General features: G+C 44.0%; 1 protein-coding gene across 1 annotated transcript; it reads left to right on the forward strand.

The window, feature by feature from the left end:
• The first annotated feature begins 2,893 nt into the window (after positions 1-2,893).
• CPLX4 (complexin 4) lies at positions 2,894-24,337 on the forward strand. The gene is made up of 3 exons (XM_056848807.1): positions 2,894-3,060; positions 8,036-8,123; positions 24,079-24,337. Exons 1-3 carry the CDS (start codon positions 2,894-2,896, stop codon positions 24,304-24,306), a joined length of 483 nt encoding a protein of 160 aa, XP_056704785.1. The 3' UTR covers positions 24,307-24,337.
• The last annotated feature ends 2,821 nt before the right edge of the window (positions 24,338-27,158 follow it).

Genomic DNA, 27,158 nt, shown 5'->3' on the forward strand with positions numbered 1-27,158 from the left:
TTCTAGGGTCAGTTCAGGCTTGATTTGACCTATAACCCACTGATTTGTTTTTTTTGGCGATCCAGGGTATCCGTAACACTCTCCTCCAACACCACATTTCAAAGGAATCTATTTTCTTCCTATCAGCTTTCGTCACTGTCCAGCTTTCACACCCATCCATAGTAATAGGGAATACGATGGCATGAATTCGTTAGCGTAACAGAAATAATATGAAGCTCTCTTACGAGGAATTTAGGCCGTAAGTCCCTCTAGTTTAGCATTGGCTCCTCTGAGTGGCAACCATTTTCCTTCGCTCTGTTAATCAGAGATGCCAGGGAGTGAACCTTATGCCTCCAAACGTACTCTTTGTTACTGACTCACGAGCTCTAAAGCACAAGCATGTAGCTAAAATAAGATATGAAAAGTGCTAGAGTTATCTTGCCAGGCCAGTCAATATTATCCCCATTCTGCAGGTTAGAAACAGGACCCAAGAATGACAAAACCATATACTTGCAAGAGATAAGCTGACTGCAACAATTTCCTTCCTCTAGTATGATCAGCTGACTTCTAAAACCTATGAATATGCTTAGAAGGATCTCTTGGTTGCCATGTCTCTCTTCTGGTTGTGCAGTGCTCTGCAAACAAATTTTATGTTGCAGTGAAGGGCAGATAGGAGGATGACAAAAACTCCCCAAAGGCCTTTTATGCAGGGCCTGTTTCTGCTGGATCTGCTGCTCTCTAACTGCATGGTATATGCAGTTGAATTCTCAAGACACTATGCACTGGGGCTCCCCCTCCCCAAGAAATTCCAGGAGTACATTGTGATCCATTATGCATCCCCAGCAAAAATGTGGAGCTTGAACCACTTGGGAGTTCCTCCCTGGAAAATGTTGCCTTGTAATTGGCTGTAGTGTAATTTAAAAAAAAATACATCACTGGCCCCCAGCAACCCCAGGGCAGGATCCTTTCATTTGATCTGAACCAAGTGGCCATTTTACAGCCAAAGCAGAGAAGGGGCTGGACAACCCACCCAACCAATTTGTTTCTGGTTATCCAACCCATCTAAAACAATATAGTCAAGTTAACAATTGTAATAACAGCATCAGGAGTAACCAGATAAAATCCTTCGGCAACCTTTAACAGGGTAAAATTTACGGGCTGGATCATGCCATACATTTTTGTAAGTGAAAGGGATTTATGTTAGTGGAATGGGCCTCCCGTTCCCTCCACGTGTGTGTAAAGGGCCATCAAGTCACAACTGACTTATGGTGACCCCGTAGGATTTTTGAAGCAAAAGACTAACAGAGATGGTTTGCCATTGCCTACCTCTGCATAGCAACCCTGGACTTCCTTGATGGTCTCCCCTCCAAGTACTAACCAGGGGCAAACCTGCTTAGCAGCCAAGACCTTACAAGATCGGGCCAGCCTGGGCTATCCAGGACAGGGCACTTCTTTCATGGCAGCCCAGAATGATCAGGGAAATGCTACTTGTACAGGGGATCTCCCAGGAACAGTATGAGGGAGGATTAGAGTTCTGAAGTGGAAGGAGAAAATTGGTGAAAATCGCTCCCACTAAAATAATGGAAATGTACCGCAGCATTCAAGCCATTATTTCTTACAGGGAAAATTCCTGTCTTCATGATAGCAAAAGTATATATGGAGGGAAGACCTCTGAAGCTTCATTTGTATCTCTGTATACTTTGCGACACAGGCGCACATTGTACTATCCCACCCCCTTCAAGATGAGGGCCAGGCTACCCAATGGAAGTGTGGAGGCTACATCTGCCATTCACCTCTATTGCATTTTTCCCTGGAGGAACTGAATGGCCATCCATTCACTTCAGTGGAAGAACTGAATGAGGGCTAAAGTGCCAGGGCGAGAGGGCTGTTCCTTGTCCTTCATGACTTCAGCTGCCAAGCGAGAATTCTTCCTCTTCATCAATATAGCTAAGCTCTGAGATTCGTCTCTTAGTCACTGTGACCAATGTTTGGGGCAGGCTGGTGTATCAAGTAGAGATTAGAGCTTTGTTTCTGGATGAGTTTGGCATAATGCTTAGGGTTGCCAACCTCCAGGTAGTAGCTGGAGATCTCCCGCTGGCGATCTCCCGCTATTACAACTGATCTCCAGCTGATAGAGATCAGTTTGCCTGGAGAAAATGACCGCTTTGTCGATTGGTCTCTGTGGCATTGAAGTCCCTCCCCAAACCCCACCCTCCTCAGGCTCCACCCCAAAAATCACCAGGTATTTTCCAACCCAGAACTGGCAACCCTAATAATGCTCCACTTGCCAGTCACAAAACTTTTAGAAGTCTGTCAGAGAAGGCCCAAATGAAATCCAGCACCCAGTGGGGTAAAATAACATGAACAGACAAAAGGACTGGTTCCCATCTAATTAAAAAAAAATCCCATGCCCCTCCCCCCAACACATCCCACCACAAATCTCTGTTGATCACATCCATTCGACATGATTTGCCGGGTTCCACGAGGCTCATGTAATCAACTGGGTCCTACCATGTGCATTTTAGTAATTTGATCCGCTAGAGGGACATCCTTTCTGCTTGAAGATCTCAAAATGAAGGAAATTTTTTAGCCTTATTGCAATGACAAATGTGATTTTATAAAAAAAAAAGAAAATTGGCTTAAAGTATTAATATAAAAAATAGGTAGCTGTGTAATGATTTTTTTTCTCCGAGTAATCTGAACCATCTGCCTCTGGATACTAAGGAGTTCACTGCCTTAATCCAGATTATGGTTGACAACCTGTTTATGGCATACAGTTTTTCACTTGCTCTAGACCTTTCAAGATCTGCCTGGGCTATAGAAATTCCATTTGCCGCCTAGATTATTCTTTTCGTTAGGGTTTGCTTGTCTGTACTCGGCTTGTTTTTCCACATTTTTTGAGGCACAGAAGAAAATGGCTTTCATAGTGAAAAGTATGATAAGCAGCCAAGTGAAAAACTTGGGACTTGGTGGTGGGTCTGAAGAAAAAAAGGAAGAAGCAGCCCCTACCGATCCTGCTGCAGCCGCTGGGATGACTCGAGAGGAATACGAAGAATATCAAAAGCAGTTGATAGAGGAGAAGTAAGTACACATTTCCATGTTCTTCTCATGAGACTAGCTCATAATAGTTTCCAGGGTAGCAAGACCATAGGGAATATGCAAGATCCACCTCTTTGCTAATTGCTCTCTGGATTTTTCATGGCTGGACTTCCAAAGTCAATGGCTTGAAGATTTATAGAATGTGGTGTAGTGGTTTGAATGTTGGGCTAGGATCTGGGAAGCGCCAGTTCAAATCCCCAATCTTATAAAAGCTTGCTGGGTGACCTTGAGCTAGTCACACGCCTTCGGCCTAACCTACCTCAGGGTTATTATGAGGATAACATGGAGGAGAGGAGAATTATGTAAGCCACGTTGGGTCCCCTTTAGGAGAGAGCTGCAATATAAATGAAGTAAATAAATAATATCACATTTCTATCTCCTTTAGTCAGATTCCTGGGGGGGGGGGGACAGGAAAGGAACATCTGGGATATATACCGGATATGTTGTCCAAAACAATAGCTCCACAAATATTAATATATTTGCTATTTCATATTCCCCTCACTGTCCCCTCAATCCTAACTTGTCCTGCAATCCTAAACCGAGTAATACCCTTCTCAGCCCATTGACTCCAATGGATTTAGAGGAATGTAACTATCTAGGATTTCCCTCCTAATCGAAAAGGTTCCTCTTTTGTGTGCATTGGTTGGGCAGTTCCTTTTAGTTTTATTTCAGTAACTGTGTTTTTATTCTTCTAAAACATGCAAATGGTGAACACTGTGGTTATGTGAGTATTCCTCTGAAAATCCCGAGAAAGTGTGCTTAAAACATTTGTGAAATCCGTTTCATTACAATTAGGCAAAAATAGGAAGTGCAGTGTACTAGAATTCTCTCACTCTAAAGGACAGTCAACTGATTAGAGATAAATGAAAATGTTTTTATTTGTCCTAATTGTTCCCCCTATCTTTTACTCTTCAAAATGTTTAAAAGGAAGTAAGGAGAAAGGGTTCGCTAAGCATAATACATGCATGTATGTGTGTTTATTGCAGAATATTTGTATCACTCATATCAGTAATCCACTTGCAGGATTTCTAAGCAAAATAAACGGTTTCAATTGTATAAGCATTAAAGCCGACCACAATTATAACAACGGCAACAACTGAAATTTCAAATCTCCGGTGCATCATTTCACTAATGATCAATTACATAATGGTTGTCTAAATCCTCCACATCTAAGATGATTATGGGTGAAAGGTTAATTACATATGGAATTTAAGGTGGAACAGAGCTATATTTAGAAGTGTTTCTGCCATGCGGCTCTCTAAAACATATGGAATCTTAAATGCGACAAATCCTGCAGTCTATACTTCTTTGGGTTTTATTCACGTAAGGAATCAAGCATCTAGAAAACAGACAAACAAAAAATTAAACTCCTCCCCCTCGAAAATCTGGGAACCAGATTGAACAAGGATACCCGTCAGTAATGGTTTTCAGCCAAGCTGCATTAAATGCTCAGTTGCCTATCTTAGAAGAGAGAATGACACTCTTTTACAGATCAATATTAAAATCTATACACGTGACAACGTATGGGGGAAGGGAGCAGCAATTGCATAAATGGGAGACTTCTTCATCAAGGGAATTTGATGTACCATCACCACCCCATCTCATATTTACTGCTGAACAGCCTGAGATTCACAGAGGTTGGAAGACTTGTCAAAGGTGACACAGTGAATCACTGGCTTGGACCGGATTAAACCCTGGGTGACCCTCGTGTTTTCCCATTAGCTAGAACTGTGTGATAACTGGGCTCTCCCTCTCATTTGGTCATTTGCACACCTCTGTAATTGACAGGTTGGCGGCTTTGCCAACGAGAGAGACAGCCCTCAAATAACACATGGGCCAATACTACTGACGTAAGTTGGTTGTGGAAGCGATAACACCATTTTACATCTTCGAGTGAAAACGCCCGTGTTGATTCCCTCATTGTGGGTCAATCTAGGTGCCCCAGTTCACCGGAATTAATGAACTACTAGACCTCGGAAGAATTATGAGACCACAAACATGGTTCCCTATTTTTCAACACATACACCCTCAAACCTCCAGCTTCATTAGAGGCAAATGGAAATTCCCTTATTCACCTTGGCAAGGAGCAGGGTCATGAGGTTGTATTATGGGATAGCATTGTGCTGGGGGATTACTGCTCCAAGAAAGATGCTCAACAGCTAGACTTAGGGGAGGGGCTGTGGCTTAGCGGTAGAGCATCTGCTTGGCATGCAAAAGGTCCCAGGTTCAATCCCTGGCATCCCCAGTTAAAGGGACTAGGCAAGTAGGTGATGTGAAAGACCTCTGTCTACCTAAGACCCTGGAGAGCCACTGCTGGTCTGAGTAGACAATACTGACCTTGATGGACCAAGGGTCTGATTCAGTATAAAGCAGCTTCATGTGCTCATGTGTGTTCAAGTGCTGCAGAATCAAGCGCAAGAATCCCACTATAATAAAATAAGCTATACCACTTCAGACTGCTGGTGGACAATCATATTTTTGAATGCTCCATTAGGTTAAAAGTAATCAACTCTCAAACGGGTTGGAAAACCCACACATTGGGAAGAAAGGATCTTACTCAGCCCTCTTTACCTTGTGCTTATTTTCTACACACACAAAGCTTTTTAAAGGAGAGACCAAGACAAGCATTCAAAATGTGATCCCTCCACTGAAGCCTGAAGAGGTTCAGTCCACTCAACTGTCACAGGACTCTACCACTTTATGCTGGTCCATGGGAAGATCCAGGTGCCTCCTCCTCCCTGCCGCCCCTATAAAAGCTACAGCTGGAGGATTTGGGATCGCTCTGTTCGATGTCAGGGCAGCTGGCCAGATCCCATTACCTGAAGAATTAGTGGGAGATCGGCCATTTTTGTGAGCAATCCAGACTTGATTATGGGCTCAGTTGCCAAGGGAGAAGGGGTTGAAGAAAAGCAGAGGGTTGAATGTCCCTCAATAGTCCCTTCATCTTGATCCACAGGTTTCGGGTGCAGAAGGATATCCTCTGCCATTTACAGAGCTCTCTGCACAATCATCTGCCAGGCAGATGGATGGAGCAGTGGCTAGATTCACACATTACAGAATACAAAGATTGTATCTGGGATCCCCACACTGGGTAACAGTCAGACACGATTTGCAGGTTTTATTCCATTCCTGTGTATGAAGAGCCTGATTTGGACCCAGGACCACATAACTAGGGTTGTATTTTCAGCAGAAAAGAGAGCAGGAAGTTCAGAGGAGCTAAACTCTGCTCTCTGCTTTGCCTTAATTTGCTTTACCCTGTATAAGTATTTTTCTTCCAGCTTGGCTCATTTTTGGTACTTAAACTGGGTTGGGAGCAGAGCTGGATTTATGCACAAGCTAAGTAAAGACTCAGATTATGAGTCTTCTTAAAAACTTTAAAAAATGCTGAGAATGACTAAATCACAATGTTTGGGTAATATTGTTGGGCCTCTTAGATCTGACATCGTTTTGGGTTTCAGAGTGTCCTAATCTGGCCCTGAGTGGGATGAAAATCCTTCAAAACATGGAAAGTAAAAAAGGGGAGGAAAAGCAGGGTTTAGCCCCCTTTGCCTGCCTGCTCCGTTTTAGGTGAAAAATAGACCCCTACTTTTTGGTACATAAATAAATAAAAAAATGTGTAGAACTCCCTATTATGTTGAGTTTGGCCCAGAAAGAGAGTAATTTGCTAAAGGCAGCGATGCCACCTGCCATTTGAAGGGGTGCAGTATGTTCCGCCACCTCAGAACTCTGCTGTCTGAGATAAATTTGCCTCATGTGAAATTCAAGGCTGGGCAGGGATTTGAACCCAAGTCTCCTCACCGTGGCGCAGAGTGGTAAGCTGCAGTACTGCAGTCAAAAGCTCTGCTCTCGACCTGAGTTCGATCCCGACGGAAGCCGGTTTCAGGTAGCCGGCTCAAGGTTGACTCAGCCTTCCATCCTTCCAAGGTTGATAAAAGAGTACCCATCTTGCTGGGGGGTAAAAGGGAGATGTCTGGGGAAGGCACTGGCAAACCACCCCCTAAACAAAGTCTGCCTAGTAAATGTCGGGATGTGACATCACCCCATGGGTCAGGAATGACCCGGTGCTTGCACAGGGGACCTTTACCTTTACTCCCACCTCAGACCTTCACAAAACACAGATTGATACTTCAAATTGCAGTTGCATTTTGCTGTGTCTGAACGAAAAAGAGGGTCAACATAACCTTGCAAACTTGTCATGGATACTTATCAGAGGCCCATGGCCTATCACAGCTGTCCAGCATATGTCTACTGTGAGCTTTGGAGGGTTTGGAGACACATATCTAACCATTTACTTGCATATGTAGTAAAGCTAATCTCATAATGTGTGATTTGACCCCCTTCTCCCATATACATTTGCCAGCGTGGTACAGAGGCTGGAGCACTGAACCTGAATCTATGAGATTCAGGTTCAAATCCCTGCTCTGCCATAGGTATTTTATGCATGGCTGTTTCCCTCACAGTCACCCCTCCGATGACTTCAGGTCATAGGGTTGATTATGCATGCCATTTCTGACCGTCCATGTGCTTTGCCCAGGGTTTCAGGGACTTGTTTTATCACAAATTCGAAAAACCCGGGGAAATGCAGGGGGAGAGCGAGGTGACCTCTGATGGTCAGAAACGGCATGCATAACCAACGCAAAGACCCAAAGTCATTGGTGGGGTGACGGCGAGTGAAACCGCCATGCATAAAAGACCATAGAAGCTTGCTGGATAAGCTTTGGCCAGTCACCCTCTCTCAGCTTAAACTACCTCACAGGGTTGTTGTTGTGAGAGTAAAGTAGAAGAGAAGGGAAAATGGTATTGTAAAATACTTTGGGACCTCTATTTGGGAAGAAGAGCTGGGTATATAAATACGTTGAAATAAATAAACCACTCTGCTTCTCAGGCTGTCGGGCACAATACAGAACATGATGAACGAAAAATATTCAATTATGAAACATTTCATTTCTGCTTTCAGAATGGAGAGAGACGCCGCATTCACACAAAAAAAGGCAGGGAGAGCCGTTGTGAGGGTTCACTTGAGAGAAAAGTACCGGCTACCCAAGGTAAGGTCAAACATTATAATGATTATATGTTTTGCCATTTATCATTTGCCCCTCGTCTCGAATTGCAGAAGTTTTATTTAAACTGGTGCCTTGCTGCACATTTAAAGACTAACAATACTTTATTTCAGCATACGTTTTCCCCTACTTCCTCAGCTGTTAAGAAGTTTTTTATATCAAACTGGACTTGTAACCAAAGAAGAAAGGGAACAGTGGAAAAAAAACCCACAATATTTTTAAAATGTTGAATATAAAACTAAATAACTAGATGTTTTATTGAATTCTTTTGATTTTATATCTCACATTAGCCCATGGGCTCCAAGGTTTTCCAAATGCAAACCTTTCTGTCCCCAGAAAGGTCATAGTCTTTTTTTTCTTGTTAAAGATGTTATTTTTGTAAATAAGAGAGAAAAAAGACACACAAAAAAGAAACATAGAACAACAACATAATACAGTTTCATCAAAAGAAAATTAAAATATACATATAATAAACAATAAATGGCAATAACAACAATAATGAACAGTAACGTCACCCCACAGGTCAGTAATAACCTGGTGCTTGCACAGGGGAGTACCTTGAACTTTTAAATGTTGATATAACAATATACATTGAGTGGTAATAATCACAATAATAAATCTAAGTATAAATTTCTGAAAATAATTTCCAGATATTGAAGAAGAGTTGTTTTTCTCTCCCACTTAAGGAAAAATCAAACCGGCTTGCAATCTCCTTCCCTTCCCCTCCTCACAACAGATACCCTGTGAGGTAGGTGGGGCTGAGAGAGCTGTGACTAGCCCAAGGTCACCCAGCTGGCTTCAGGCATAGGAGTGGGGAAACAAATCCAGTTCACCAGATTAGCCTCCGCCGCTCATGTGGAGGAGTGGGGAATCAAGCCCGGTTCTCCAGATCAGAGTCCGCCGTATATAGAACTGCTAGTCATTCAAATGCTTTTCTCTATTAAACACCTTTTAATACAAGATTTTAAAAATCTAAGAATAGTACACGACACATGTCAATTCAGCTTTTCTCCCTCTTCCGCTACCCATTTCGTGAGAAGAAAGCTCACAGTCGTAATACATAGTTTATGAGATAAAAGAAGCTACGTAATTGAAAGCTGAGAACTGGAAAAGGGAACACTGAAGCTACCTTGAAATCGGATGTACTTAAAAAAAATTTTTTGGGGAACAAAGCTTAAAGCTTCGTATATATTTAAATAACTTTGTATGGCCAGGCCAGCACTTTGTATGACAGGACGTTTCAGCTGACTGCCATGACAGAGTTAAATCTTGCTTATTACAGGGCACAGAGCTGGACTTCGATTCTAAGTACAGAAGGAGAGAGGGGGTTACTTTCCATCTCTATCTGGGACTCTGCCTAGCAGTTCCAAGGCCCTGATCAAGCTGGAAATTACATGTTATGTTTAATTTCCCCACAATGCAATAAGGGGGTGGGGGTGATTTAATGGAGAAGACTAGTTTGGGAAGAGAGGGGCTCTTGAACCTTTCCCCTCATACCTAGGAGGGGAGTGACTTCAATGCCATAGAGTCCAATTGCCAAAGCAGCCATTTCCTCCAGGGGAACTGATTTCTATCACCTGGAGATAGGGTTGCCAGGTCCCTCTTCGCCAACAGCGGGAGGTTTTGGGGGCAGAGCCTGAGGAGGGCAGGGTTTGGGGAGGGAAAGGACTTCAATGCCATAGAGCCCAATTTCCAAAGCGGTCATTTTCTCCAGGGGAACTGATCTCTATCAGCTGGAGATCAGTTGTGATAGCAAGAGATCGCCAGCTAGTACCTGGATGTTGGCAACTATAGGTTGCCCCCACAGGCAAACTCAAGGGGAGAGGGAATCTTGCTTGTCTGTCCCCTCCTCCAGTCCATCTGCCTGCCATTTCACCCCCGCCAAGTCTCTGTCCTCTTCCCCTCTGCTCCACAGAGAGCAGTAGGGAGGGCTTTCGCAGTGGCGATTCCTGCCCTCTCCTTCTACATGGTTCAAGTGCTGGTGGCTCCCCCTCCTCTGAAGTCACCCACACAGCAAAGAGGACGGATGCTGCCGAGTGAGGGTGACATGTTGTTTGCCCTTGCACAGACTTGCAGGGAGGCATCTCATTTCCCCCCTTCCTCAATCTCGCCTTCCTCCTGGCAGCCCCTATAGCCTCTACCCTTTTAACATAAGAGCATAAGAAAGGTCATGCTGGATCAGACCAAGGCCCATCAAGTCCAGCAGTCTGCTCATACAGTGGCCAACCAGGTGCCTCTAGGAAGCCACCAAGCAAGATGACTGTGGCAGCATTGTCCTGCCTGTGTTCCTTAGCACCTAATATATTCGGCATGCTCCTCTGATCCTGGAGAGAATAGGTATGCATCATGACTAGTATCCATTTTGACTAGTAGCCATGAATAGCCCTCTCCTCCATGAACATGTCCACTCCCCTCTTAAAGCCTTCCAAGTTGGCAGCCATCAACACATCTTCCTACCTTCTCTCCTTCCCACCTACCACCTTCTCAACCTACCTTTCTCTGCCCCCCTTTCTTCAGATTTCCCACCTCCTTCCTCCTGGCAGCCTCTCCCTGGGAAAGCTCTGTGTGCTGGCTTCCAGGCTGGGCCCAGTTGCATAGTGGGGGAACCCACGAGGACTTGAAGAGGACATTTCCCTTTCTCCCCTTTCCCACACTATTTCCTCCTTCCCTTCTCCTAGCAACCCCATATCCTTACCTTTCCCTGCTTCCTTCTCTCTTTCCCAACCACAACCAACCTACCTTTCATCTGCCGTCCATCTTGAGCTATATTCATTATTTACTTCATTTATACCATGCCTCTCTCCTCAGTGGGGACCCAAAGCAGCTTATATCATTCTCCTCATCTCCATTTTATCCTCATAACAAACCTGTTAGATAAGTTAGGCTGAGAATTTCAAATGGCCCCAAATCACTCAGCGAGCTTACAAAGCAGAGTGGTGATTCAACCTTGAGTCTCCCAGATCCTAGTCTGAAACTCTAACCACTATACCCACACTGGCTTTTATGGGGTGGCTGCTGTTGAACAGTAGCAAGCAGCCATTCCTGAGTAAGTCATGCCAATCAGGTGGTAGTGAGTCAGTTGGTCCCAGGCCTGGCCTCAACGAGTTCTCTCTCAAAGGCCAAAACAGCCCTGCAAAACAGCCCTTCCCCCTGCCTTTTACTGTAAGCAACCCAGGCTTGAAGGCTGAAAATACTGTTGTGGTTGTCTAGCAATGGCTCCTGAGGGCATTCCTTTTTTTAAACCTATGGACACTGCTTCTATTATTTTGGAGGGTTAAACCCCCCCCCCCATGTAATTTAATTTCTGTTTTTTTGGCAAACCGAAAAATATTGGTCTTGTAGAAAGATTGGTCTTCTTTGTTCATGTCTCCAGTCTCTGGATTTAAGTATCCACAGATTTGGTCATGCTCAGTGTTAGATATATTGATGATGAACAGCACATAAATAAATGTGAGGATTAATTTGTAGTTAGGCTGTCAGCAAGATGAGTGAAGCAGGAACACCTGCTTGGTCATTCTAGGATTCTACTTAGCATGAGCCAGGGACATTTAAAGAAACGCTTAGCCTCCTCACCTTAAGTACTAGCTGCTTTTGAGGCCCAGGTTGAATATCCAAAGCTTCCTTCCTGAGGGTGAGAGGCAACGGGAACACACAGGTTTCCTCTGGCAAAGATCTGAGTTCATGAAACATCAGCAGGCACTTCCCAGGACTTTTGCAGCAGCATGGCTAATCTGATGACAGGTGAGCAGAACAGGAATTAACTGAGAGCCAGCATGGTGTAGTGGTTAAGAGCAGAGGTTTGGAGCGGTGGACTCTAATCTGGAGAACTGGGTTTGATTCCCCTCTCCTCCACATGAGCGGCAGAGGCTAATCTAGTGAACTGGATTTGTTTCCCCACTCCTACACAGAAAGCCAGCTGGGTGACTCTGGGCAAGTCACAGCTCTCTTAGAGCTCTCTCAGCCCCACCTACTTCACAGGGTGTCTGTTGTGGGGTGGGGAAGGGAAGGTGATTGTAAGCTGGTTTGAGTCTCCCTTAAGTGGCAGAAAACCAACTCTTCTTCTTCTTCTTCTTCTTTGTCTTCTTCGTCTTCTTCTTGTTGTTGTCATCTCAGGTTCAATTCCTGGCATCTCCAATTAAAATGATCAGGTAGCTGGTGCTGGGAAAGCCCTTTCTTTGGCAGAACCACTGTCAATCAGAGCAGACAATTATGACCTTAATAGACCAGTGGCCTGACCCCGTCAAAGGAGGCTTCATGTGTATATAAAAAGCACCAGAGTTAACAATTCTACATCAGTACACATCTTGTGGCCTTATTTTGCACTTGGGCAAACAGGGAAATATGCACAGCTCTGTTTGCAGATAAAAACGTTGTGTCCATTTATACCCCTTGTTTCCTGCAGTCATGACTAATGAGATCAAGTCCAAACGCAACTGAAAGACACGCTGACTCCAATAAACAGCAAATGAAGCTTTTATAATCAGTACAGTTATGCCTGTAAGATAAATCTCAGTAGTTAGCTACTGAAATCCCCCACAACCATTTTCTTTCTTTTTTCTTTTAAACCAAGTTAGGTATTTAACTGAAGTGATTGCCACGTGACGCATTCGGAAGTTTCTCTGCAGCCCTATAGATTCTGTATAAATTAAGCTGCCGTAATGAAATTATCAATCCACAGGGAGTTCAACACATAGGAAAAGGTCCTCGAGTAACCAATTATGTCACCCCCAGGGAACTTCATTCATAATTGCTTCGGGTCAGAGTCCCTGAGGCTGTGGAACAGCAAGGGAAAAAGAGTTAACCTTAGGTCTATGGGCAAGCACCTTATTAAGATTTAACTTAAAGAAAAGTTGAGGGGGAAATCTTCCCAGGAGCTGTCCAGTCTTATAATGTCCACTTTGTCAAAAAACAATTCTGGTTTAGGAACAGTTTTTTCCTCAAAGCATGGGGAGGGGTTGTGTTAAACCTTTGGCAGCCAAAAATGTACAATCGATCAATCGATTGATCGATTGATAGATAGAAGAATGTTCTTATGTTCTTAAGAAGAATTGTTTTTTATATGCCAATTTTCTCTACCTTTTAAGAGAATCAAACCGGCTTACAATCACCTTCCCTTCCCCTCCCTACAACAGACACCCTGTGAGGTAGGTGGGGCTGAGAGAGTGTGACTAGTCCAAGAGTCACCCAGCTGGCTTAGTGTGTAGGAGTGGGGAAACAAATCCAGTTCACCAGATTAGCCTCTGCCACTCATGTGGAGGAGTGGGGAATCAAACCCTGTTCTCCAGATTGGAGTCCACCACTCCAAACCACCACTCTTAACCACTACACCACACTGGCTCTCCATAATGAAAAAGTAAGATGCCCAACACAGGCTGGGAGGAGCTGTCTGTTGAAGAAAAGCTCGCCAGAACTGATTGGACCCAGTTCTAAAACAGAAGCTCCAGTTGTTCAGTTAACAGAATAAAAAGCCTACTGCAGGAGATTAGTACACAAGCTGCATTATAAATCCACTCTCTGAGTACTCCTTATGTTCATAAATGTAACGCAGGCTGCCCGCAGGCATCACAATTAACCATAGTTGATTTAAATTGCACGTTGCGCAATGGTTCAGATGTCATGCGACAGTTGGTTAGTAAAAGGAGAGAGAGAGAGAGTGAGAAGGCGCCCAGGTGGCATGAGGGATGCAGGTAGAGAGGGAAAGAAGTCATGTCAGCAGGATAGAGGGAGCATACCCTTGTACAAATCTGTGGTGCGACCACACATGGAATACTGTGTACTGGTCACCACACCTAAAAAAAAGATATTGCAGAGCTTGAGAAGGTGTAGAAAAAAGCAACCAAAATGATAGGGAGGCTAGAGCAACTGCCCTATGAGGAGCGGTTAAAGCGCTTAGGGCTGTTTAGCTTGGAAGGAAGGCGGCTGAGGGGAGACATGATAGAGGTCTATAAAATTATGCATGCTGTGGAGAGAGTGGACAGGGAGAAGCTTTTCTCCCTCTCTCATAATGCTAAAACGCAGGTCATCTGCTGAAGCTGGAGAGTAAGAGATTCAAAACAGATCAAAGGAAGTATTTCTTGTGGAACTCCCTGCCCCAGGGGGTGGTGATGGCTGCCAACCTGGAAGGCTTTAAGAGGGGAGTGGACATGTTCATGGAGGAGAGGGGTATTCATGGCTACTAGTAAAAATGGATTCTAGTCATGATGCATACCTATTCTCTCCCGTATCAGAGGAGCATGCCGAATATATTAGGTGCTGTGGAACACAGACAGGATAATGCTGCTGCAGTTGTCTTGGTTATGGGCTTCCTAAAGGCACCTGTATGAACAGACTGCTGGACTTGATGGGCCTTGGTCTGATCCAGCATGGCTTTTCTTATGTTCTTATGTAATGGCATCATATCAAGCATCAACCCAGCAACTGATCCCAGCTCCTTGGCAAAAAGATTTGACACAAAGTTGAGGAAGAAACATCTGGGATGGTCTAAACAGAGTGCTGCCTGGTTAAAATAGGTCCCAGAAGATGTCCTTAAGATTTTAGCAGCTAAGAGGCCCCGTGTTTTTGGTGCAAGGCTTAAAGCTCCAGCGTATTTGGGGCAGACTGATATGACAAAACACGTCCTTAATGAACCTTAATCCTATTAATGGGATTGTCAGTGCAGATTTGTCATTGAAAAGATGTTTTCATCCATGAGCCCTATAGTGGCTCGTTCACAGGTCAAACTGCTTCACTGGAACTCAATGCTGCATCAAAGGCCATGAGGGTCACATGCGATTTGATAGAGACAGGGACTCACTCAGCCTCATAGCTGAGCATGTCCACATGGCTGGTTGGTAGAGAGGATGCTGGGGCATCCAATCTGCCTCCTGCCACTACAGTTCATGTGGACTTATGGCTTCAACTTCTCTGGACCCTCTTTGTACTCAGCCCTTCACATTGCAGTCAGTATTTACATCAGGGCCCTGCGGGATCTAAAAAAGTTCCGCAGGGCCTGCAAAATAGAATAATTCCACCAGGTCTACGACTGAGGGCAGCTGCAAGTTTTTGGCCTTAGGGTTGCCAACCTCCAGGTGGTATAGCAAACAAACAATTAGCGAGTGCTCAAAAATGTAGTTATACAATCACTAAAGCACTACTGGCAAGAAAAACACTCACACCAGCACACATATGCCAAGTGAATATATTCCAAGTAACAACAAAGCATTCCAAAATTGTAACACATGTGCAAATAGCAAGTTGCATTAGTTGTAAATGCCTATGTATCATTGATAACAAAAAAGTGCAAAGTTCGTAATTGCCAATATAATGGGCCTCCGGTATGTCCTCCCATTTCACAGCAGCTTCTTCAATATAGGCAATTCTATGAAATATTTTCATGGAACATATGTTCCATTCAACGGTGTATAACCTCCTCTATCAGTGGAGGTGACTCAGACTACCAGAGGTGACTCAGCAAGCCATCCACTTATACACCGTTGAATGGAACATATGTTCCATGAAAATATTTCATAGAATTGTCTATATTGAAGAAGCTGCTACGAAATGGGAGGACATACCGGAGGCCCATTATATTGGCAACTATGAACTTTGCACTTTTTTGCTATCAATGATACATAGGAATTTACAACTACTGCAACTTGCTATTTGCACATGTGTTACAATTTTGGAATGCTTTGTTGTTACTTGGAATATATTCACTTGGCATATGTGTGCTAGTGTGAGTGTTTTTCTTGCCAGTAGTGCTTTAGTGATTGTATAACCTCCAGGTGGTGGCTGGAGATTTCCTGCTATTACAACTGATCTCCAACCAATAGAGATCAGTTCACCTGGAGAAAATGGCTGCTTTGGCAATTAGACTCTATGGCACTGAGGTCTCTCCCCTCTCCAAACTCCACCCTCCTCCCTCTCCAGGGAGATTCATCTGTTGTCTTCTGCCCAGGATTTGTGAGGGCTGGCAATGAGGTCCTCTCTAATGGACAAAAAACGCATGCATAACTCCAAGGGACAAGCGAGACAGACGGGGGGCAAATGTGAGTGAAAGTACCCATGCATAAACAACCACTATGAGCCAAATCCAGATAGCCCCCAATGGACTGCTTTCCAGGTACTGTAACACCCAGACTCACTTAACTTCAGCAGGGTTCCAATATGGGCAGAAGAACTCCACCATTGTGCGTCATAGGCCCTTTAGCTGAACTTCGCTGTTCTTTGGAGGGGAAGGTGGTTGTGCTTGGAGCTGTCCATGGTCAGGTAGAGCCCCGGTGTACATGCACACCACTGTATGTACACACATTCAGCTCTCCTTCACATGCACACATCCCTTTAGGAGGGAGGGTGTAGATCAGGTAGGGGAAAGACATTCAGTTGACCTCACCTGGGGCAAAACCCTACCTGGTACAACAGGCTAGATGGAGTACTCAAGGCTGCAGGATTCCAGACCATTAAAATCCACCCTGCAATCCCTTCTTCTTACATGTCTGCAAGCTGGTTTTTGTTATTCAGTGGTGAGAAGGGGTCACTCTGCACATGATCAGAGGCAATCTTTTGTTATTCATTTGCACATTTCATAATTTCACGTTTTGAACATCTCAGTGTTCTATTGCCGTAGATACAAACATGTAGGTTTATTACATCAGTACAGGGAAATGTGCCTTCAGAGTTGGCAGAGGTATATCTTTTTGAAGACACTATTTCAAATATTCTTTGAAGAAGAAGAGCAGAAGAGTTGGTTTTTATACCTTCCTTTTCTCTACCATAAGGAGTCTCAAAGCGGCTTACAATCGCCTTCCCTTCCTCTCCCCACAACAGACACCTTTATGAAGTGGGTGTGGCTGAGAGAGCTCTAAGAGAACTGTGACTAGCCCAGTGTCACCCAGCAGCCTTCATGTGAAACAGTGGGGAAACCAACCTGGTTCTCCAGATGAGAGTCCGCTGCTCTTAACCGCTACACCACACTGACAGCCTAGGCACCAGAATTGGTTTGAATTCCTCACTGCTACCCTGAGTTATCCTTGTATTAAAAACCATTTTCCTCTATCAAACACTGGAGGACATGAGAGGCCAGACAATCTACAGAGGGAGGAAGGACCTAGAATGAACAGTGATATTTTCCCCTCAGTGGCTGGGCAGAGAATCAGATCAGGGACCACTGTTTTATCAATGTCATGTATACCTCACTTTTCCTCCAGCACGGAACCCAAAGAAGGTGTATTTATTTCTCAGATGGACTGCTTTCCAGATACTGTAACACCCAGACTCACTTAACTTAAGCAGGGATCCAATATCTGATGCCTTCCTTCCATAGCCTGCATCTCTGTCTCTCTTATTAGTGGTCGGAGAAAACTAGGATCTGGGCCTACTATTTACCTTTACAAAGAATATCCTTTACATGGATGCAATAGGACTTGGCTCCTCATTGAATGTCTATAATCGTCTACCTGCACTTTTCATGGCATTGAAAATATGCATGGTACTCTGGCATAGTGCCCACACTGCCACCTAGTGGTTTTGTGCTTAACAGTGCACTTAACAGTACTGATAGATCCCCTCCCCTCCTTTTCCTATAATTAAACTTCCTCAAAAGTATTTTTTTTAATTTCATTTTCAAGTTAAGAACTGATGGCTTCCAGTATTTATTTATTTCCTCCCTTCACCTTTATTTATTTCCTTCCTTCTTCCTACACCACCATGGTGTAGTGGTTAAGAGCAGTGGTTTGGAGCGGTGGACTCTGATCTGGAGAACCGGGTTTGATTCCCCACTCCTCCATATGAGCGGCGGAGGCTAATCTGGTGAACCAGGTTGGTTTCCCCACTCCTACGCACGAAGCCAGCTGGGTGACCTTGGGCAAGTCCCAGTTCTCTTAGAGCCCTCTCAGCCCCACCTTCCTCACAGGGTGTCTGTTGTGGGGAGGGGAAGGAAAGGTGATTGTAAGCCGGTTTGAGTCTCCCTTAAGCGGTAGAGAAAGTAGGCATATAAAACCAACTACTCTTCTTCTTCTTTAGTGGAGGAGTCATGGCTCAGTGGTAGAGCATCTGCTTGGCATGCAGAAGGTCCCAGTTTAACTCCCTGAGTTAACTCCCACCCCTAGGAACAACTTCTTTGGTGCCGGCACAAGCCCTTGTGCCAGGGAAATGCTGCCATGGCAGCAGTGCCAGCACCGATGCATGGCATTGCCGAGCAGCTCCCCAGCACCGGCATAAGTATCCCTGCACCGGCGTTAGTGCCAGTTATGCCGGAGCAAGTGGCACTGACTCCAGAGCAGGGGTCCTGCAGGCTCCAAACCCCATTCTGTCCCCCCACTTCTGGATTGCTCTGCCTGAGGGATAGATTCAGTATCAGGGAGCTTCATGTGCTCAATATGGCCTAGGAGCTAGCCAGGCTTCAGTGAGCGCTGCTAGCGCCTAGCTGCAAAAAACCCACCAGGACAGGGGTGCAGGAATTTTCTCTGTAAGCTAAATAGCCAGAGTACCCCCCCCCCTCCCTGATTGATCCAAGGCAGTTATTATTGTTATAACAGATTAGACTTGGATCTGCAAAGAGTCATCGAAGATTCTTTGCTCGATGTTACTGCACTATACACAAATGTTCCCTTAGACTCTGCACGTAACATCATTGCAAATAATTGCGTACAATCTTACAACCAGCCACTCACTTTCTTTTAGATCTGACAGACATAATTCTGGAGAATAACATCTTTAGATATGACCAAGATTTCTATGTACAAACAAAAGGGGTGGCAATGGGCGCCACTTGCACTCCAGCCATCGCAAATCTGTATATGGTCAACTTTGAAAAGAATTTCATATTCAATAATAACCCTTTCAAAAACAATATTCATTTGTATCGCTGTTTTGTGGATGACCTCCTGTTTTTGTTTACTTCCTCAGAATCCTATGTGGAATTTTTGAAATGGATTAATACATGCGATGACCACTTAGAATTCACTGGTACTTGTGATCCTAATCAAATTCAGTTTTTAGACCTGCAGCTTTTTGTTAACAATGACCGAAGTATAGCCTTTAAACCATTCAAAAAACCCATGGCCAGAAATTCGGGCTTGCACTACAATTCATACCACCCTCACCACCTTAAAAATAATTTGCCGTTTAGTCAGCTTATCCGTCTTAAACGTAACGCCACACAAACAAAAGTCTTTGAAATAGCTGCCAGTACCTTGAAATCTGACCTCATAGCAAGAGGCTATCCTACTAAAATTATCAGTGATGCAAAATTAAAAGCCAATCTTAGGGATCGCAACTCTGTTACAAAAAAATCATAATACCTCTACTAAGAATAGAATATTTTGCTCACTTACCTTCAGCCAGCATTCAGGTTCAGTTCAAAAATTAATTAATAAGCACTGGCACATACTCTCAAGTATTCCAGGCTGCTTAGAAACACCTGTATTTGGCTTACAGAGAAATACCTCTTTAAGAGATACCCTGATACACTCTGATATTTCTCCCAGACCACCGATACCCACTGCTATCGGGCATTACCCATGTGGCTCTTGCACGGTCTGTTCTCTCAGCCTGCCAGTAAAAGAATTTAGCTCTACAACATCTAACTTCAAGTTTAAACTCACTCATTTTTCTAACTGTTCTACCAGCAAACTCGTCTATGCAATTTCATGCAAATATAGGAAAATTTATGTAGGCAGCATGGTCCATCCGTTTAAGCTCCGTATCGGAGTACACAGGTCTAGAATACGGGCTCATGTACTTGATGCACCCTTAACTTCACATTTCATAGAAAATAAACACAATGAGAATGATCTCTGTTATTTTGTAGTATGGACATATAAAGGGAACCAATTTGATATTGACAATATTCAGACAATCCTTTTAAGGCAAGAAATGAGATTTATATATCTGTTCAAATCCTACAGTCCTTTTGGCTTAAATAATGAACTGGATTTATCAAGTTTTTTATAAGTTAACATGAATGCAAAAAATATATATTTTTTTGCAATAGATTACTCTCGCTTTAAGGAACTTTCCAGCTGTTCCTGATCTCAATTACATACTGACTCATGACACCATGATAGCAAGCAAGAAAGAAAAATATATATCCTACACCTGGCATTTAACAATCACATACAGCAACAAACAGATTAGCAGCCAGCCGGGCGCACTGAGAACCTGAACCACTGAATAATGTTATACCTTAATTGATTGCAAATAAGGTATGCTTGGTTCTTGTAGGTTATCCGGACTGTGGTATGCTTGTTTATAGGAACAACAATATATGTGAAGCTATTGGCTGAAGAAGCTGCCTTTGGTAGTGAAAGCACGATTGTTCATCCGGACAGCGTTTCCATTTTTTTCAATATGCTTCCTTCCATGTTCCCTTGAAGAAGTTGATGATTGAAACAAAATTTATAAAAGAAAAGAAAAAGTTATTAACTGAACTGAAATATAATTCATTTTGATACTATTGTAGCAAAGAGATTTAGCTACTTCGTTTCTCTGTCTTTATGTTTTGTATTGTCTTAGTTGTCACACTGTATAGAATTGTATAAATTTGGACACCACATGTTTGTAACAAGTATAATATAGCATTTTGATACATATTCACCACATGTTTGTAACAAGTATAATATAGCATTTTGATAAGCATTGAGAGCCTCATACTATTACTTTATACAGCCTAGCCCTATAGTATTGGTGTTTACCTTCTCTAGTTTCCAGGTGCTAGCTGGAGATCTCCTGCTGTTACAACTCATCTCCAGCCGATAGAGATCAGTTCCTCTGGAGAAAATGGCCGCTTTGGCAATTGGACTCTATGGCATTGAAGTCCCTCCCCTCCCCAAACCCCGCCCTCCTCAGGCTCTGCCCCAAAAACCTCCCCCTGGTGGCAAAGAGGGACCTGGCAACCCTATCTGTGAGGTAGGCTAGGCTGAGAGCGTGCGACGGGCCCAAAGTTCACCTGGCAAGCATCTAGGTCAGAGTGGGAATTTGAGCCTGGGTCTCTCAGATAATCCAACATGCAGTTATGTTTCTGGGGAAAACTTAGTTCAGAGATTTTCATGTTCTGCACCTGGATTTGGTAGATTAAGAAGAATTAGAACCTGCCTGTTACTTCTGCAGGGCATGTGGGGGCAGATCCCAGCCTGGATTCTCCCGACTACCGAGGTCATTTCTTTACTCTGGAAGGACTCCCACGATTAACTACGTCTTATGAGAATGTAACCTCATTTATGTAGTGTGAAAATGAGCTTCTATTGAGCAGGTGGCAAAACAATGTGTGTCAAATAAAACAGAAGGTTGCCTTGGCCCGGGTGCTTTAAAGAGCACCGTTTCAGACTCGGCACAATAAACGTGACCGGTTCTGCATGATTTTTATTGTTCGTTATTTTACCACTCCAACTGTAGTCTGGCAAATATGATGTAGTGGAAAAATGAATGGGCAGTAAAGGCTGACTTGCAATGAAAGGAGGTCAGAAAAAATGACTCATGGCGGTTCTGGCGGTTCTAATTGGGAGAGCAGGAGAGCTGGCAACTTGGGAAAGTTTAAGAGTAGCCATATTCTTAAATGGCCACTGATGCTTTACCACTGTTTTTTCACCCTGCAGCTTCTTTAACCCCCCCCCCCCCTTCACATGAACACATGAAGCTGCCTTATACTGGGAATCAGCTCCTTGGTCCATCAAAGTCAGTATTGTCTACTCTGACTAGCAGCAGCTCTCCAGGGTCTCAGGCAGAGGTCTTTCATATCACCTACTTGCCTGGTCCCTTTAACTGGAGATGCCGGGGATTGAATGTGGGACCTTCTGCATGCCAAGCAGATGCTCTGCCGCTGAGCCATGGCCCCTCCCTCAAAGCAAGGGCATTTCATTGGCGGTCACCCCTCCGACAGCTTCTGGTCTTTGTTTTGGTTATGCATGCCACTACTGACCGACAGAGGTCGCTTAGCTCTCCCCTTGCATTTCCCTGTGTTTTGCCTGCGTTTTCAAATTTGAGATAAAACAGGCCCTTGAAAACACGGGGAAACGCAGGGGGAGAGCGAGGTGACCTCTGATGGTTAGTAGCGGCATGTATAATCCAAACAAAGTCCCGAAGTTGTCGGAGGGGTGACGGCGAGTGAAACAGCCATGTGTAAAAGTCCTTGTGCCTTTCTGGCATGCAACTGGGAGCAACTCTGTCTCTAACAGCTCTAATGAAGGGGCTGAGGCTTAGCAGTTAGAGCATCGGCTTTGCGTGCAGAAGATCCTAGCTTCAGCCATGGCATCTGCACATTCCTAGATCTTGCACACATCAGGTATTCTTGAGCTGCTGCCTGGCAGAATAGACACGACAAAATGTGGTGGACCGATAGTCGGACTCGGTATAAGGCACCTTCCTATGTTAAATGGTCCCTTTCACATTATGAGGCTCGACAGCTTCATCTCATGGAAGGAACCTTATCAGAGCAATTTACTGAATTCAGATGCCATCTTGCTTGTCAAATCGATAGGGTTGCCAGGTCCCTCTTCTCCACCGGCGGGAAGGTTTTGGGGCAGAGCCTGAGGAGGGTGGGGTTTGGGGAGGGGAGGGACTTCAATGCCATAGAGTCCGATTGCCAAAGCAGCCATTTTCTCCAGGTGAACTGATCTCTGTCGGCTGGAGATCAGTTGTAATAGATGGAGATCTCTAGCCACCACCTGGAGGTTGGCAACCCTACAAATTGAACTCCCAAAGCAGAGCACAGAATAAAAACACAAAATACAATTTAAAAAGGAAACTACGTTTTAAAATGGATGGCTTATTCCTTGGGAGGTGGTAAGCTCTCTTTCCCTGGAGGTTTTTAAATAGAGGCTAGATAGTAATCTGTCAGCAATGCTGATTCTATGATTTTAGGCAGATCATGAGAGGGAGGGCATCTTGGGAATCTTCTGGGCATGGAGTAGGGGTCATTGGGGGTGTGGAGGAGGTAGTTGTGAAATTCCTGAATTGTGCAGGGGGTTGGACTAGATGACCCTGGTGGTCCCTTCCAACTCTATGATTCCTGTCTTCTCCCACCATTTTGCAAACGGCTGCCTTGCTACTTACTCATAACTACTTGCTACTTACTCTTCTCAACTGTGACTGTTGATGGAGTGTTTTTTTTAATATAACTGTTTGATTTCTGTTATCAGTTGACTTTATTTCTTTGAGGATAGATGTGTGTTATGTCTTAGCAGCTGTAGCTTGTTTCATGTTACGGTCACCAGATTGGGAAATTCTTAGAGATTTGGGGCAGAGCCTGGAGTCTGAGGAGGAGAAGGATCTTGGCAAGGATGTTATCCCATAGAGTCTATCCTCCAAAACTACCATTTTCTCCAGGGCAACTGGTCTTTGAAACCTGGAGAGCAGTTGTAATTGCAGGAGAACTCCAAGCCCCATCGGGAGGTTGGCAACCCTATTTCATGTTGATGTTTAGCAGTATGTCCCATTAGTGATACGGTACTCTCTTTCTGGGCAGACTAGATCCTTTGATACTGAAAGGGAAAGGGCAGAGGAGGGAGAAGAAAGAAGGATGGAGGAGGAAGTAAAGCAGGGGCTGTAAGAAGGACAGAGGAATGAAACCTTGGTGTTGTCTCCTTGATTATTTTAAAATAAAAGAAAGTAAGATATGTATGCCTCTAATGGGGCCATCCTACAAACACTTTGCTAGGAGTCAGCCCCACTGAACAGAACTGAGTAGGAGTCTCAGCAGACCTGTTTAGGAGGGTGGGCACTGTAAATAGCACAGGTCCTTTTCATAGTGAGCTAACCATTCCCACAGTGCAATTCTGTTAATGTTAAATCTGCAACGACTTAGCAGTTCTGTGCCGATCTGTGCAAAAGAAGAGCAGACAGGCAGATCTGCAAAATTTATGCCAATTGCAGAATTTGCTTTTTTTTGGTGCAGAATTCGGATCAAGCGGACAAAAACAATTTTAATGTGTCGTGCTTCTCTTTTCCTCCTCCTGTTCCTCCTCAGAGTGAAGTGGACGAAACCCAAATCCAGTTGGGCGGCGACGACGTTGACTTGCCAGACGACCTTCTGAAAATGGTGGAAGAAGACCAAGTAGAAGAAGAAGACAAGGATTCTATTCTGGGGCAGCTCCAGAATCTCCAGAACATGGACTTAGATACCATCAAAGAAAAGGCCCAGACGACTTTCACAGAAATGAAGCAAGCGGCTGAAGAGAAATGTTCTGTGATGTAACGGAGACTTTTCTAAAATCCGTGTACAAATGGCTCCCAGGTATGGGTGGCTACTCACTTGCTACCCCTCTATGAGGATATTTTTCCTCAAGTAATTTTTTAAAAGAAGTGTTATCTATTGAAAAAAATGTTGGCAGAGGGAGTAGGATTATAAAATTGTGTCCATGATCCAAGACAGTGGCTGGAGTTGCAAAACACAGTTGCGTGGACTGGTCCTTCTCTATAAGACGAGATTCACCTCCTCACAGTCAGCGGAAGCTGCTTCGGCTGCTTTAAGCTGTTTCGGCTTCCTGAGTTTTGAAAATAAGTGTCACGGTTCTCTTTAGGGATAGTAGAGCAGAGGTTTCTTAGTAATAAGGGATTTCAGTTATTTTTTCCAGCAAGCGGAGTTGTAATAGAATAAAGGGGACAGTGTTGTGATGTAAAAAATCAACTCCCAACCTTTCCGTCCCCGTAGATTTGGTAGAGTTTTTGAGAGGAAAGGATGGAATGAAAAGAAAACATGCCAGATACTTTCAGACTACTGAATGTTTGGCGATTGCTTCACAGAAAAAGCACAGGACTGCAAATTCATTTACTTACAAAATTTGTACCCCACCTTTCTGCCCCATCAGAGCCACTAAGGTTGGTAACAGTTAAAACAAAGCGTTAAAGAAACACATCATAAAAACAAATAAAATGAAAATTAAAAAAAAACATATGTAAAAGCACAGAAGAAAGTTATTGAAACACCGGGGAGGAAGGAAAGATCATTGAGAGAACGGCAGATGAAAAAATAAAGTCTTCATCACCTGCAGGCAGAAGACAGTGGCAGAAGGGGACCGATGAATATCACCAGGGAGAGAATTCCATAGTTGTGGTGCCATGATAGAGAAGGCTCTGCCTCAGGTTGCTACCTACCTAAACTCAGAAGATGGGGGCATCCAAAGCAGAGCCTCAGACAATGACCTTAGCGGTCGGGTAAGTTCATATGGGAGTTGGAGTTCCTTCAGGTATGTAGGCCCCAAGCAGTATAGGACTTTAAAGGTCAACACCAGCACCCTGAATTGGGCCCAGAAACAAATTGGGAGCCAGCGTAAATGGGAAAAGACAAGTGGTAAGATCCTTATAACCCACTCCAGTTTTTATTTATTTTTTCCTTTTATTAGATTTATATCCCGCCCTTTCCCTGCAAAGGCAGGGCTCAGGGCAGCTCACATCCAGCATAAATTCAATTGGTCATAAAATCAATATCACATACTGTAGCAATAATTAAAACTATAGCATTATGTGTTGAGTATCCCTTATCCGGAATGCTTGGGATGAGAAGTGTTCTGTATTTCGGATCTTTCCATATTTTGGAATATTTGCATATACATAATGAGATATCTTGAGGATGGTATCCAAGTAGGGTTGCCAGGTCCCTCTTCACCACCGGTGGGAGATTTTTGGGGTGGAGCCTGAGGAGGGTGGGGTTTGGGGAGGGGCGTCAATGCCATAGAGTCCAATTGCCAAAGCGGCCATTTTTCTCCAGGTGAACAGATCTCTGTCGGCTGGAGATCCGTTGAATTAGCAGGAGATCTCCTACTACCTGGCAGTTGGCAACCCTACACCCAAGTCTAAATACAAAATTCATTTATGTTTTATTTATGTTTTATATACACTTTATACACATAGCCTGAATGTAATTTTAAACAATATTTTTAATAATTTTGTGTACATAATGAGAGAGGGAGAGAGAAAGGCTTGGCACGCTGCTGAGTAATGCCTGTATGTCAGCTCAAAACGTCCGGTTTTCTGGTCCTTCCGGTTTTTGGATGTCCATTTAAGGGATACTCAACCTTTATCTGATAATGAAACAGTTACAATCCCAAAAATCCAAAATCTAATAACATCAGTGATGCTTCCGGGTTTGTTTCCCCACTCCTCCACATGGAGCCAGCTGGGTGACCTTGGACTAGCCACAGCTCTCTTTGAACTCTCTCAGCCTCACCACCTCACAAGGTGCCTGTTGCAGGGAAAGGAAGAGAAGGAGATTGTAAGCTGGTTTGATTCTCCTTAAAAGTTAGAGAAAATCGGCATATAAAAACCAACTCTTCTTCTTCCATCCGTTTAGCATCCTGACTTCAGTTAAAATTTCAAAGTACTATTTTCAGATCTATGACCTCCACAGGGTTTAGGATCACCATTTTTTTCCTGGTGCTTCTTCCATGCCTTTACACCAGTAATTTCACACAGAGAAATTTATCCAGGGAGGATTTCCTTTCCTTTCCAGGGCAGCCGGCAGCTACTGATTTTGTTGCCTGTCATCCACCTCTTGAAAAGTAAGGAGCCAGAGCAGATTTTTAAAAAATGCATATTTTTAAAACCATCTCTTTCTTTCTCATTAAAATGCTAATTAAAAAAGAAGGGAGCCCTGTTCTGAACAGTGAAATGCAGAGGAGGCTAGCGTTAAACTTCCTCTCATGTCCCTGTGCAGCCCGAGGCTGGTCATTTCTGCATGGGTGTTTTACCTGAGGTTTGTTGCTTGCTGGACTCACACTTTCCGGTTGGGAATCTTTGCGCCGGCAGCCTCCCAGGCTCAAATCAAGTCGGATTAGCGGAGGAATGGGAAGAGCCGGACATTGTTGGGGCTGGCAGCGATCTCATTTCTCATGGAAGGAAAACACGTGCATAATTCCAACGAATATCCAAGTCAGACAGGGAGCGAACGTGAGTCCAAGTACCCATGCATAATAAGCCTTTGAAAGCTGGCTAACCTAAACTACAGATCTTATATGAATGGGTCTTTTTATTATTATTATGCATGCAGTTTCCAACTGTGTTTTCTGGGACCAGTTTTATCTCAAATTTGAAAACGCGGGCAAAACGCGG

This window comes from Euleptes europaea, chromosome 4 (genome assembly GCF_029931775.1).
Source record: "Euleptes europaea isolate rEulEur1 chromosome 4, rEulEur1.hap1, whole genome shotgun sequence".
In the NCBI taxonomy this organism is placed as follows: domain Eukaryota; kingdom Metazoa; phylum Chordata; class Lepidosauria; order Squamata; family Sphaerodactylidae; genus Euleptes; species Euleptes europaea.